Raw genomic sequence first — 16,017 nt, forward strand, 5'->3', positions numbered from 1 at the left:
GAATTTTCATACTATGTATAACGCTTATAAAGAAAGACCAAAGCTACAAAGGCCATTATTCGTGTACTGATGGATATTGTTTAAGTTGAGTTGAGTTAGCTACCTCCCGACAATCAGTCTAGATTTGAAGTAGCGATAGGCTTAAGATCCAAATCTACTGGGTCACCACGGGTTATATTATAATAATGAATCAAAATAAAGTACCAGGGTAGCATAAAATGAAAAATTCATTCGTCCAAGACATGACTACGCCCAAAACGTGGGTTTTTCCTACAAAACCACATCCATTCGACCTATCCCTAACAAATTGCCGTGGACTTATGTCCCGCATACCACATAAATACTTAGCCATGTAATACTTTTATGTACAAGAAGAAAAATCACAAAGGGCAAAACTATTGTGCAATATATTTTGAACGACACGCCTGATAAATCGGCGTACCTTTGCGGGGTCAGGCGAAAATAAAAAAAGCTATTTATTCGTAAGAAAGTTTCTTCTACACAACTCGGATACACAAACATGTCCTTTAATAAATAACTTTTTAATTTAGATAAGGATCTTATTAAGGCGATTTTTCAATTTCATCCAAAAAGTCCAGAGACAGCGATACGGTAAGAAATATTAAACCTTAAATCAACAATACGCCACCTACTCTGGGAACTGAGATGTTATGTCCCTTGTATTATTACACTGACTCACTCACTATACGGGAACACAATATAACAATACCAAATAGTGCCGTGATAACTGATCGGTACCTACACAGTCGAGCCTGCTCAAAGCCCTAGCGCCAAGCAAATTGCCATGCGTTTGGCATAGACAATCTTCAACATTGACAACTTTGCTTGATGTTCTTAATTTAAACTAATTACAAATTATGTGGAGTTAAACCAAGCAGGTTGTATGTACTAGATTAAATTTTGCCACTTGTTTGGCAAGTACTGGAACAGTGTGGTGGAATCTGAACCTTATAAGCAATTGAATGGGCATTTGACTGTTTTTATTCTTGTTGTATGGTGAAGTTATTAATACACATGTCATTTGTATAATTGATGACAGGTGATAAATACATTAAATAATTATGCAAAGAAAATATTATTATAAAAGATAATTAGTAAATAGCTTGAAATATAGTCGGACAACTAAGAAGAAATAAAATAAGACGCTATCTTAGAGGCCTTTTAGTAGTTTTTTTGTAACACGCGTAAACAGGATGCCATAAAATGTAAAAATCTCGTGATATATCTTCATTTTAAATATATTTAATATTCGCAGAATTATTCCAAGCACAGCAAAGTGGCAGATCTAGTGAAACAGAACTAATTTCTAAATAGTCCCTTATTCTTGGTGAATTTATTGGCAATAAATACAAGTACGGAACCCTCGACAAACAATCGATTCGCGCCTGACCAGCCAGCAGAAGGGGATGAGTAATTGCAAAAAGCAACGCATCCGAACGGACACACAGACATATTAATATTTATACATGTCATGTAAGATTACCGTCCGACCGTTCATGTACACCTTTCCGCGTAATGCAATAATTGTCATGGTGTGGGGTGACCATGCTAGGGGGGGAGGGGGAGGCCATAACAACAATACATTTCATAAGGATTTTGTCAAAAATTCTTACATAAAAACAATTTATATTTTCACTAGATGTTTCCACTGTGGCTTTGCTAGCGTAGAATATGAATATATTTACAAATTAACTTAAAATACTACATTGATGTTATACCTCCTCTCTCCTCTTTGTTTAAAACAATTTTTTTTCCAATAAAAAGTAGCCTATGTCCTGACTCAGACTCTAGACTATTTGTGTACCAAATTTTATTTATATCGGTCCAGTAATTTTGTCATGAAAACGAGACAGACAGAAAGACAGACAAAGCTACTTTTGCATTTAAAATATTAGTATGGATGATATATTAATCCCAATTTATTTTCAAGCAATTTGAATCATTTCAGGAATGAAAATTTTATTAAGAATAACCAGTAAGAATATCATCAACTAATCTATCTAGCCAAACCAATCAAATGACGCATATAATTAAATCTACAAATCCAGCCCACAACACATGACAAATGCTAACTGAATAAGGGCCACTGAATTTTCCGGTGGAAAATGTGTGAAAACCTGCATATGCTCCATCCACATTAGATCTTATCCTCCTTACAAGGGAAGGACTTAGCCTAACAGTGGAACATTTGCTATAAACAATACATTTAATTAATTTAAAAATCAGTAACAAAACATGTCTATTAATTGTTCGACTGCTCTAAAAAGGAGTGTAATGATTTGAAATCATACATATATGTAAGTTTGTGTATTCCTAAATAACCTTTAAATATCAGTCTTGTGAGTGTTATCGTTACAAGCCTAACATCTATGTAAGATATGCTGAAAATCAATATGGGAAAACCGTCGTGTTTCTTAATCGTGTTATCTTAAAATTAATGGTCCAAGGTCGATATTTTGTTTAAGGCTTCGAAAGTTTTATAAACTTGAGTATTCTATTAATATTACTCGAGATATTAAACACTGTATCAGATGTCTATATTTCAACGTTCGCTGTAAACAGTCGTAAATATTTACAATCAAATAGCCTTCAAATAAAAAATTATATATGGGTATATTATGTAATTAATTATGTACTATGTAAAATAAACTATCGCATTTTACCAATATTTTTGTTTTATTTAGTAAAAGCGGGGAAATGAATTCTTGAAATCGTTAGGTGTTGGACAAAATCTAAACATACTATTTTATTAATTATGTTATTTTAATAATGTTAATTATTTATTTTCTCGTAATATGAGCCTACCATAATTTCCTTTCCTTTCAGAACCAATTGCAGTTTTTAATATAACTACTAAAAAGTAAGGGCGTATCTGCTATATGAGTGACTTTTAATTTACATAAATATTTGTCCTGTATATACAACAGGGCGATAATAATACCATCACATTTGAAAAAAAACAGCTTCATATACCATGATGGCACTCGAGCAGTGCCCCACCAACACGCGGATCCACCGTTCACACCAGATTGACATCTGTCAGGGGCCATGGTCCAAGTGACCCCACGCTCTCGGAGTAAATTTTTAATCAAAATATTTCCTCCCCTTACGATAATGTTAATTTCTATTGTCGATCACACAAGTTAACTCGTGATGGGTGTGGCTACGGTTCCATGAATAAATTACAGCATATGCATGCATTTAACTAATATTGGAATAAAGATTCCTGCATATTATTTTATGCAAATATTATAAAATTGTATATGGGGTTAGATCATTTGATGTTTTAATAAAGAAGGTACGTCTTCTCTTTCTGATTTATGTAAGAAATTAATGTGTCCTAGTTTTTGCCTGTGTTTTTCCAAACCGTTTGCTATTGAGTTTGAATATTGTACTTTTGGTAGACAGACGTGTCTTACTAATCAAGATGATCATGATCACCTCCTGACAGATTTTGGCCGAACTGCCCATTATGAATGTAAATGTCCTTCATTCTATACCATAAAGTCTTTAAAATAAATTATATTTAAAGGAAAAATATCGATGTTGTGTTTCATGGTATTATTTTTTGTTAATACCGGAAACAATTGAAATAATTCTACAACGGATTTGTACAACTAACATAAACTCCAGTTAACGCCTATAGAGCTCATTTCAATTACTCAGCTTACGTTAAACGCTTGCGTCGAGTATACAAGACGGAAAGTGTTAAATGCAACCGAAATATCTCAAACGAGAATATTACATATAAAAAAAAAACACACATAATGAAATTTTTAGAGAATTCCTCGTCGAACAATTCCAGCGACTCCGACCACCTCGTTACCCGACGTATAAATTACAAACCTAACAGTTTTAAACTTTCGTTTAATTCGATGTCTAAATCAACTTAACGAGCCACACGTTACATTTCAAAGGCTAAAAAAACAATGAAGCCAATTAATTCAGCGTTCAACGTCTTGTGCTCAAAGACTGGCTTGCTAAAAACGCTCCAATGATTTTAAAAACCGTGAAAATTTAGCTGAAAAAAATTTAAATAACAAACGAAAAACTCTCCTATTGTCAACGATATATGGTTCAAAGCTGCTTCTATTAGACCAGATATTATCGTACTCGTTCCAATTGTGTTTGGTTGAAATGTCAGACGTATTCTATTGGGAGTAAATACCAAAATCGCTCGAAGCGTTCTGAGATGACAATGTTGCGTCGAAGAAGAAGTGTTATAGAAGATATATAAGCAGAAACAAACGGTGATCGGTCGGATTCGACTCGCCTATCAGACCACCGGCATCACGTGGAATATGATTTCGAGATTTATGAATATGATAATTATGCGACGTCATACAATTGTCAAAGATATGCCGTTGAAATTAAGATAAATACGTTTCAAACTACATTTTAAGTAACGTAAAATTTGTAATTCAAAGATTTTATTAATAGACGTTCACGATAGGTATTTAATAATTTATAAATATGTTAATTAATGAAATACAAAAACTGTTAAAACAATGGTCTGTGATTATAAGATTTATGTATAATTATGTGTAAATTAATCTCTCTCGAGTAAACAGGACAAGATTATCATAATACATTCATTACGCACATTTTACTTTATCTAAAAATGGAAAACGAAATTTAATGGTTTAATTTAAATTTGTAAATGACGCCATGTTGCATTAGCGCCAGTTTAATAGCCAACACTCAGTGTAATTCAGCCTTATGCAAGGTTCAGACGCACGACAGTTACGCGCGGCATCCAGTTGCAAGTGCGCCGGATGCCTAAACGCTGGAAAATTAGATTCCTCAGTAACATAGCGGAAATACTTGAGCATTTCAAATAGCAGAGACATAGATTAAAAATACTTTTAGACGAAACCTAAAAATCTAGCTTATAACTACGTCTATGAATAAAGTACCAGGCTAACATATAGTGAAAAGGTTATTTCTCGGAGGTAATTTCTCAATGCCTATTCCGTATGTAAATGAGCTTGAACAGAAAATTGCTTTGTAGTTTTAAAAACGAACAATGATATATTGGGCACATTTGCGGCCCTTTCACAGACAGACAAACAACCTAAAATAGGCTACTTGAATAAATATTTCAAATTTAAAAATGCTAATGCGTAAAAACATAGCCAAATTGTGAGACCTTAGACGAAGTGGAAAATTGGTGATTCAGTGAGGAACGGAAGGGTCAAGATATATTGGTCGCATTCATAAAATACACGGTAGCTTAAAGTACACAATTTGTGTGTAATTATATTTATGAGATGCAAGTAGAAAAATTGTATTATCATGTCAAACTACTGAGCTTTGAGATGTAATGTTTCTTTTACGAAACTTATGTTTGTTGTAAAAAATTTTAGCTTCTGTGTTTAAAGATAAAGTGAAATTTTACTTTTTTTTAATTTTAGTTTGTGTATGCTTCAAACCTATTTTATAAAGCCGAGGAGGCGCAGTGGGTAGAATATGTATATTCTTATGTATTGTAATGGGTTTATTTGTGAAATCTGATTGTGTTGGATGATTTGAAGAAAGATTTTGAGATGACAACCAAGTACTGTGAAACGACAATTCCCTGTAACTTTAGTACATTTTTCGAAGCGATTTATTACGAAGCTACAACAATACCTATTTATTATTCTTAGGCAGACGTTCTAAATTTAAAATTCACAATTACATTTTCAAATATCGAATATTATCAAAAGGGTTGTACACTATTTGTAATGGGGCAGATATACAAACACATAAAAGGATTTAACTATTAACAAAAAGACAGTTATGATTGTCGATTTGTTCGACGCATTATTTACCATCCCTTTCTATCGCTATCATCTGTCTCTTTCTAACATGCAGCTGTCATTTGTATGACGAATCACTTTGTCATTTTGACAGCTTTTTGTTCGTCAAATGTAATTCTCACCCTTTTGAAGATAAAAAAAAATTATACACACGGTCACACTTGGATTCAGTGATTTCCTATGAATCCTATTTTCAAAGAGATAAGGATCATTTTGGAACGAATATAATAATTTGATTCGACATTTGTTAGTGATGCGTAGAATTATGTTTTTGTTAATATAACCTAACAAACTATTCGTTATGTGTGATTAAAGAATAAAGAAAGAGAGTTGTATTGTCTATGGTATAAAAAAAGTTGCTTTTATTATCATTGTAAAGCATGGCAACACTGTACAGTTGGAAAAATATACTTCAATGAATATAACTTAATTACTTTGAATTCAGAACTGATGCAGATCCAATATCTACAAATATTATTGTTTAAAATTATTCAAAGTTTCATTATGAAATATATTTATGTATATCAAACAGTGTAAACAGTTCAATAGCACCAGAGTTGATTCACAAACAAACAGACAAACCCTCGAGGCATTATCCTGGCAATTACCACGGATCAGCCGCCGAACATCAAAGGGTATGACAATGGAATCACCCTGTATTGTAATTTTGTTGTAACTCCGATGGGGTAATAGTTTTATATGTGGAAGTTTATTCCCTGTTCAGCTATGTATATATCATAATATGACATGATAAGATGTTATACACCTTGTGACTGTTACACTGGCTGACTCACTATTCAAATCGAAACACTGGATGAAGACCTACTAAAAAAATAAAAGTAACAGCCCGTAAATTTCCCACTGCTGGGAGAGGGTTTGCTAAATATTCCACCACGCTGTTCCAATGCGGGTTGGTGGAATGCACAGGTGTCAGAATATCGATGTAATTAGACACATGCAGGTTTCCTCAAGATGTTTTCCTTCACCGCCGAGCACGAGATGAATTATAAACACAAATTAAGCACATATACATAGTGGTTATTTTGATTTGATATGATTTGGTGTTTGCCTGAGTTTGAAATCGCAATCATCGGCTAAGATGCACGATCTATGATCTACTGTATGTATATTCAGCAACATGCATTGGAGTTGCAGTTAGGTTAAAAAATTAAAGTGGGAAGGACCCAGCGGTCAATGTTAAAAGCAGTCCAATTATAAAACAATTAAGTAACTATTAATAAATTTTACTAAAGTTTCATTTGAATGAAAATATTACAACCAATAACTTGATTTAGAAAATATATTTTTAATTAATTTTATGTTAATAACACGAAATAAAAATAAAAAAGTCGAACGTGGAATGCACCGGTGTTATGAACGAAAGATGCGTTTGTAATAAAAATGGATGATAAATCTGTATTTTTTTTGTGAAGCGATTTCATTCCCTTTGAATGAATGTATGAATGGTTTTCTTTACAATTATAAGTTATTGCATTTGTACAGTTTAATTTTACTCTTATTCAGAGTTTATGTATCACATTGTTAATTTTAAGAATAATATTTTGAGAAATTGAATCTTTGTAAGAACTACATTCATAACTCTGTAACTAATCTTGAACATTTGTTTGTATGTATACGAATAATACGAAAACTATTGGATGGATTTCGATGATACCCAACAGGGTAGATAATACTTTAATTTAATTAATAGTAGTATTTTTATCTCAATATATAAAACTAGTAATCGCCCGCGGTTTAAGGTATTGGTTTTCATATTGTGTCAGGCAAAATAGTAGCCCTTATCCTTTCTTAGAGTTCAAGTTTGCTTCATACGAAATTTCATCAAATTCGGTTCAGTTTGGTCGTGAAAGAGTGATATACAGACAGATAGAGTTACTTTACTTAATATAGATTGTTTACGAAAATAGAGCGCAAATACATGCGGGACGATTGATTTAGAACATAACAAGCTGACAAGTCACTTTTTCGTTCCGTAACAGACACGCGATGCGTCTTAGGTTTTCCATTACCAAATGAGAATCGTCAACCAATCATAATTCGTGGAAAACCTGTAGGTAACGCGAATCTATCACGAAGAGACCACGCCTCCGGGGCCCGGGGTAGCGCCCCTCACTAATCTAATATTAAACACGTTCGAATATTAGATACAAAGTGAGCATTCACAGAATTTAATAATCCCAAACACTATCCCGTTCCGACGTCATCCGTCCCGCTCTCGCGTGAATTATTAAGAACAATTTTATGATTACATTTAGAGTAAGTGCGCTTGTGCGTGACGTGAAAACCGATGGGAAGCAGCGGGATAAAGTACAGCTAATGTTATATTGGTTTCGATATCTTTGAGTTATGTAAGTCTCGGCGCCGGTAATTTTCAATTTTGTGCTCGAAATATTGATAAGTTTGGTTCCCTAAGGGTTGCTTTATTGGCTATGGATGATATCGAGTGTCCGAATTGCGTTTGTTAGCAGCCGAGATGGGGTATGTTCCTAGATGTCCATAATGACAATGTGAGTCTAAAATGGCGGGAATTTTACTCTTGAAAATGTTCCATCACACGTCGTATACGATTTCTTATATGAAATTACATTAATGATCTAACGACACTTTATTTGGTAATTTTTTTTAAACCCTTATTTCATTCGACTTATTCTTTTCATACAGACATTCGTATATACTTATAACAGATTGGAATATATTCCAAGCTCTCTGTCCTTAATGGGAGAGGAGGCCATTAGTCCAGCAGTGGGAAATTTAGAGTCTGTTACTTTTACTTATAACGAAATCGCGGACTGCAATTACCTAATATTTAAAACTGTCGTAAATTTATAAAAATTAATGCTGTAGTTGAAGGTAATGTATATGTTTTCTTATTTGCTTACTACAGAAATAGTTTTGTCGATAATAATACCTAATATAATACAGTATAATACCTAATCGATTTTTTTAAGGTATTTCACTATTGTTTAAAGTTTATACATGTGTTATAAAATAAATATTCGATATAATTTTGTTTCTAGATGGTAACATAAGTCACCGAGGACGTAGTCTCGCTTCGAACGATATCGTTACAATAAACTAACAATGACCAGTTTTACAATTAGTGTAGAAAATCAATAAATGCTAAACAAAATGGACGCAGTGACAACCGTGGAAAAGGCGAATCGATTCCAAATATTTCGTTCCGTTTATTTGTAGAGTCGCGTGACGGACGAGATCTGGCAACTTGTAATATAATTATATTATAAACAGTCGCTGTTTTGATCACTGACGATTTTACTTGGTAGCGCTATATTGGCTCGGTTAGGTATTAGTTCAACTATCAACCCACATTGGAACAGTGGTGGAATATGTTCCAAACCTTCTCCTCAAAGGGAGAGGAGGCCTTAGACCAGCTGTGGGAAATTTACAGGCTGTTGTTGTTGTTATTCTGCAAGCAGCAATACTTAATATTGTTGTGTTCCGGTTTAAAGGTCGAATAAGTCAATGTTACAACAGGCACAATAGACGTCTAAGCCAAAGTTGGTGACGCATTGGTTATGGGCAATGGTGATCACTTACCACACGGTGGTCGATTTGCCTGAAAATGTACCAGGATGCTACTCTGAACGTCCTGCGTTCAAGCTAAATCAGCTAGTGATAAGTCATTGCCATTTTCTCGTGACCCATTCATCAGAATATAAATAAAACGAATAGTCCTGGGCCTCAAGTCTTGGCAGCCTTCGGATTTTGAGTGTCAAGGAATCGAGAACCGATTGATGGATGGAGAGTGACTGTGATAAGGTCCTATGTAACATTTTCAAAACAACAATTTTATGTCATAAATGAAGGTGGTGTGACATAAAATTATTATTTTACAAAATGTTACTTATCACCTTTATGCACTTGTCTTTAATTATCAATCGGAGAAACTCATGAGCGTTATATATTAGTATATTCAATGCAACAATATTCACACCTAGATATATGGCCGCGTACAAAAGCTCGGTTTACTCACATAAAATAACATTGTTCGTATATGAGCGCGTAATAGTTATTTAAGAAGTAATATTACGAGTTAAGCGATTTAAAAATGACTCGGAACTACAAGACGAGCGGTCATCGCGTGCTCGGCATACCAACACAGGTCTCGTGAGGGTGTTTGTGACGAGTGGGGGAGTTATGACGAGAATGGAAGCAAACTTGTGATAATTTTATTTGGTATCTCGCCCCCTACCGCCCCGATAACGCGATAATTGTATACGAATTTAGTTTCGGGTTTCGGAATAATGCACGCTCGTACTGAATTTTTTTCGGAGTTAATTTATCTAAGCGCAAAATAATACTGAATTTTATTACCAGTTTCGTTTCATGCTTAACGTTAGGTTAGCAAGAGCATTGCATATTTAGTTAAAAAACGTTATTACAAAATCGAGTTGCGTTCTAATAAAATAATGTTTAAAATTAATTCGGTCAATTATAAAAGTCATCAAAATGGCGACCTTAATTACTACACGAACTATGGCCGATTGCACGGCGCGATGTGGGCACCTATGTGAATTATGTACACAAAAAACGCTCTCCGGCAGACAATTAGTCGAATCATCTCGGCTCATCCGAATTTCATCGCATAATTGTCAGATGTAATTGAAAAACGCAATTACGGGCCGAGCACGTCAGTTAATTAATATTAAATTCGCAAATAATCATCCCCCCTTCCGCCCTCCCCCGGGACGAGGGAACGTGGCTTGATTGAATTATAGGGAAATTTTGGAATTTTGAATAATTCACGGGCTGAAGTTAGCCCTTTACGACTCAAGGGCGCTGGGTCAAGTGACTCCATTGGATGAGGACTGAGGGCCTACTAATGTTTCATTCGAATTAACCGCTAGCTTTTATCGTAAAAAACGCCTCGTTAACAGTTTTCGGTGACGTACTGAACGACAAAAGGATTTTTGTATCTGTTTTATTATAAAAGTTTATTTTTTCCTTGACATTTACGAATCATTGTCCCGGTTCACCAAAATTCAATTTAGTTCATTCTGCAACGGTCACGCCAACAAAACCGTACGACAAACCAAACAATTACACAAACGTGTGCCGAAAGCATAATTTTTCCACGAAAAATGTGAAAATGTTAAAAAAATAAAATCACTGACGCTTTGTTAGTTTTTCGCGCCAACACGCTCGCCATTTTTGACAGCTGTCAAAAGGCCTGCCAGTGATTGCGTCTTTTGTGAAATCACACCTTTACACGTTTTTTTTTTTTTAAATTCAAACGCGCGACGGAGCTATTTTGAATAATACACAATGTAATCCCACACAAATTACCCAGTGCATAGGCATATGAAAGCGATAATCGGTAGAGATGCGTCGCCGATACATGCATCACAATCCTGTCGTCCGCCTCATTTCAATACCTATTGTAGTCGCCGCCGGCGTGGAACCGAAACGTCATAACTGGCAATTCAATACGCACTCATCCGTCATTTCCGTACGAAAGATACATGACAATCGATCGAGATTCAGAACGTCACATGTGGCCGCGGTGCGACGAGTGATTCTGATGCTCGCGACTGATTTCTGAACGTTGACAAGCGCGCGCGTTGAGAGTTCACTGCGTTCTTTTTACAAATTTTTCTCAACTGTTTCCTTTGTGGAAGGAGAAGGTGACACGAGATTGTGACGCGACGATGTGCGCCTGTCAGTTTTAAATTGGCTCTTGACGGGTGTTGACGTATCGCGTCGGATCTAGATCGGAGTGTGGACATGTTAATTGTTAGGTACGAGACGCGGCGTAGGAGTAGCACGCCCTATTGACAACGGCTCATTAAAAACCTGTCACACACCCGACCCTTGACCTTTAATTCCTACTGAACACTGTCGGCCATTTTACGACAGCATTTATACGCTGTTGTATCACATGAAGTTTATAATTTCGATGCAAATGAGTTGGTAAACGTAGTTGCGTTGTGTGATTGCATTGTATATTTGCATTAATCGACCTTTCGGTTACTGAAAAACCATTTATGCCCTTATTATCATTTTACATTTGTTAACTATATCATAGATCGCTTCGACGAATCAGCTCCGTCCATTAAATCATTGTCCAAAAAGGTTCAAACCTTTCAAAGCTGGATGATAAAGATCTTACTACCATGCGAAACTAACATACATGTACGTCCTCCTTTACTGAATTTCATTAGATATTTTAGTAATTAGTACTTCTACTGCAACTAGAAAGATGTAGTAGTATTTGACAAAGTACAGGCTCTATTATCGACATTATTGAAAAAAATCGTTAAAATTATATGTCTCGTAATATCTCGTCTATATGTCTGAACCAGCAGATATCACTATGATGTCAAAAAGCTTACCTGGATCTGTCGCGTCGAGGGTCTGCGGCGGGGGCTGACTGAGGGGCCCTGGGGTGCCGCCGGAGCCCGGGGAGCGGACATCATCGTTTACCGCACCACCATAGGACAACGACGACGACGGCGGTCTCTGTTGACAAAGGGACATAAACGATCAGTTTTGGGGGCATTGCTTAAAATCAATAGAAGGAAGTAGATCAGTTGATAATGATACAAGTACCCTAGCATACTGACACTAAGATATACAATATATAATACCTATATTATTACAGTATGCTGTTGTGCGTTTTACTCCATATTATATGTGGCTTACGGAGTACAGCTTATAAACCAAGGTTCAAGGCGATACTGAATGACTACAAATTTGCCCAATTTCCTTTCAAAAAGGATCACACACAGTAAATTTCTCGCCATAGACAAATAGGTTCACAATTTCCGTTGTTTCGCAAGTCGCAGGTAATGAGGCGCGGGCGCACGCCAGTCCGCCATTACACGACACCTGGCCCCGGGTAATGGCCGACGATACGCTCAAATTATTCCATTATCGTGATTCGCCAATTCCACTCGTAATTTGACTATTTGTTGTCATTTTAAACACTTATTTTTATTATTATTTAATATTTTTTTAACTAATTATTGAGAATTTGCTGCAAGCTAAGATATTTCAAGTAATTTAATAAAGTTACGTTCATACTTACAGCGTTTTTAAGAAAAAAATGTTTGAATTAAATTCAGCGCAACTAATGACTTTAGTTAAGCTGAATGATCTCAATTATTTAATTGCAATTGTTTGAAGTAATCTCATCAATGAAGTTGAAAAAATTGCTTCGTATCTTAGTTTTGATTGATAATCACACAACTCCCCCATGGGAGTCGTGCTGTAATAACCAAAAAAAATCTTTAATTGCTGTTCATATACCGCTAAATTGATTGCGAGCACTAACGATCGTTAGGTGTCTCATTACGACCGAGGATTGTTTTAATTTAAAATAATGGAGGCTTAATTGAATATCTTAGAGATTACAATGCCGTAAGCCGTAAGCTAATTTCAAATGTCCGAACTGTTTCAAATAAAAAAAAACGCTGCCGACGCAATAACAAAATTAATTCATTGCGTGGGCTTAGAAGGCATTTTGAATAAAATCTAAGCCAATATTGTCACAATCACATGTAATTATTTCGTTCGATTATAGAAATTACTTGAAAATAGAAATATATTAACTCAAAAGTATATAATATTTAATGAGGTTTATATTTTTAAATACACTTGTATGTTGTGTACCTGTTTACCTGTCAATAGATTTATGCTAGTGCGACTTTCCAAACGCCGCGTGTTTGATGACGCCTCGGTCCGAGAAATTCCTTTCAAAAATAGAACACGCATAACACAACTGGCAATTTCAATAATCATTAAAGAAACCGAACAGACGGCGAATTTGAATTTAGAACAGATGTCCGCCGCCACTTTCAATTACACCAATCGGAATCTGACGATACTCAGGTCTATTCCCAAATTTGAATATCGAACACATGTTTCCAATTTCGTGTGACTTTCCTTATTTACGTCGCTTTTAATGCCGTAACGTAAAATATACAAATTGTTTAAATTCGTTTGTAAATAAATATATTTTTACGACATTTTGCTTTATTAATACGAATGACAGGCAAGTAATTTTGTGTCTGAGTCGTTCCAAAATTGTACGGTTTGAAGTTTATTTTTTTAAAAGGTCCTTTATAGTCGCAGGAAGCGTTCCTGCTAATGCGTTCACACCATATGTGTATATCAAATGTGACTTCGGTTCGCGAGTAATTTTATTTTTATTGTTATAATTTTGTTTATCCACGGACAGGACGGGGCATAATTTTGTATCGTTAGCGAATGCTGTCAGTCACCATTTGGCTAACGATCGTCAAAATAACACCTTTTGTTGTAATTATTTTCCAATAGTTTCTGATAAGTGACACAGACACGCGATGTTGAATGATATAGATAAAAAAGTACTAAATATGATTTTGAGGTATTTATCATTGCAATTTTAAATTGCATGCTTTCTTTTTAATATTTGTTTTTTTTTTATTAAAAGAGTTTATAATGAAAAAGAACAATGTTAGACACTTCACACAAGAACAATTATTTTCAAATGTTTTTTTTTTTTTTAAATTAACATCTTTGCTTTAAGGGCGGGGTTCGCTCGTGAAATAGTAATTTCGCAGTGTGGGTCATGGGTTCGGTTCCTGGAAGAGGCGGGGCACCGTTTGCGATTTGAGTGAAAGTTTTTTGCGGTTACCGAGATAGAGATGTGTGGGAAAAAAATGTTATGTCATTATTCAAGAGTCGTGTGACTCATCACTGTTATTAGTCGCAAACGATATAAATATACAGCATTTATTGATAAATGACTTAAGTAACACGGGTATAACGTACAAATATGACCTTTGCTTATGACAAATTTACTAGTCAAAATAAGTTCAATTTATATAGAAATTCAATAATAACAGTTTTCCACCAATTAAATAACAAAAGCGTGCCATTATTGTAAATTAAATTATGATATGAAGCGTTATTTATTCGAGTAAGACACAACCCTCCTTGTATCGCTGTAGGCGGTAAAAGAGCAGTCAGAGTCGGTCGCAATTACCAACAGTATCACGCCTGGTGTCAGATGACGTGGGAATATGGCGGATCTATGACGTCACAGAACATTATTATTATTTTAGCAATCAATATATACTATTACATAGGTATATATAGTATAAAACAAAGTCGCTTTTCACTGTCTGTCCTTATATATGCTTCGATATTTAAAATTACGCAACGGATTTTTTTAATATGCGATGTTTTTTTTTAATAAATAGACAGATTCGAGAGGAAGGGTTTTTGTATATAATACATTGACAATATACTAAAGAAACCAGAAAAAATCTTCATAGGTATCAGCATTGCATACATGCGAAGCCGGGGCGGGTAGCTAGTTATTAATATAATATAATCTAATCTCCAGAACTAATACAGCTATTTTAATTATTCACTGGTAGAAAACTACATGATTCTACTATTACTGAATCGAATTTGATTAAACTGGGTTTAAAATCCGCTAAATAGAAACATAGTTTTGCATCATAAATCTGTTGCTTTATTTTGCAATATTTTTTATATTTGCCTCATAACCTCCAACGAATTATCCCAGTTTATTGTGTGTTACGTTATCTTGTTAGGTTGTGTGTGTCTTTATTTCATGACAATCTAAATGTTTGGACAACAGCTTCAGTTTGTTTTATATCTCGTTATGTGTCAGCTTTATCTATTATGTAGAGTATATCTAAATTTGTCTACCAAGAATAATTTACATCCTACCAACTTTTCCACAGATATAATTAATTATTGAAATATTAGTCAAAAAATTCAAATATCATTTAGACAATTATATTAGTAACCAAAGCGAATCAATTGAATATAGTGACCCAGGTGAAGTGGCGGTATTGTATCCTGTTGTCGTTCCTTGTAATTTCAATATACCTAAGATTAACTACAGGCACAAAGGAAATAACATCTTGGTTCCCAAGGTTGGTGGCGCTTTGACGATGTAAGAAATAGTTAATATTTCTTACAGCGTCATTGTCTATGGGTTATGGTGACCACTTACCATCAGGTGGCCCATATGCTCGACCGCCAACTTATACCATAAAAAAAAAGATTTAAGGATTATATAAAGGTATTTTTTTCTGGATACATTTGCGAAATATTGTTTTAAAAATAACTTCATGTAATCGATGGCAGTTAAGATATTTTAGAACTGCGTAACTCCATAATTTAAGTACAGATA

General features: G+C 34.7%; 1 protein-coding gene across 6 annotated transcripts in view; it reads right to left on the bottom strand.

Annotated features, from left to right (window-relative positions):
* LOC124538672 (homeobox protein homothorax) overlaps positions 1-16,017 on the bottom strand; it is a 243,659-nt gene that overhangs the window by 149,019 nt on the left and 78,623 nt on the right. For all 6 annotated transcript variants that reach the window (XM_047115812.1, XM_047115815.1, XM_047115811.1 and 3 more), the window contains exon 7: positions 12,197-12,323. In XM_047115812.1, the coding sequence (XP_046971768.1) occupies positions 12,197-12,323 (127 nt within the window). The remainder of the gene's footprint in view (positions 1-12,196; positions 12,324-16,017) is intronic.

The sequence above is a fragment of the Vanessa cardui genome, chromosome 20 (genome assembly GCF_905220365.1).
Source record: "Vanessa cardui chromosome 20, ilVanCard2.1, whole genome shotgun sequence".
NCBI lineage: Eukaryota > Metazoa > Arthropoda > Insecta > Lepidoptera > Nymphalidae > Vanessa > Vanessa cardui.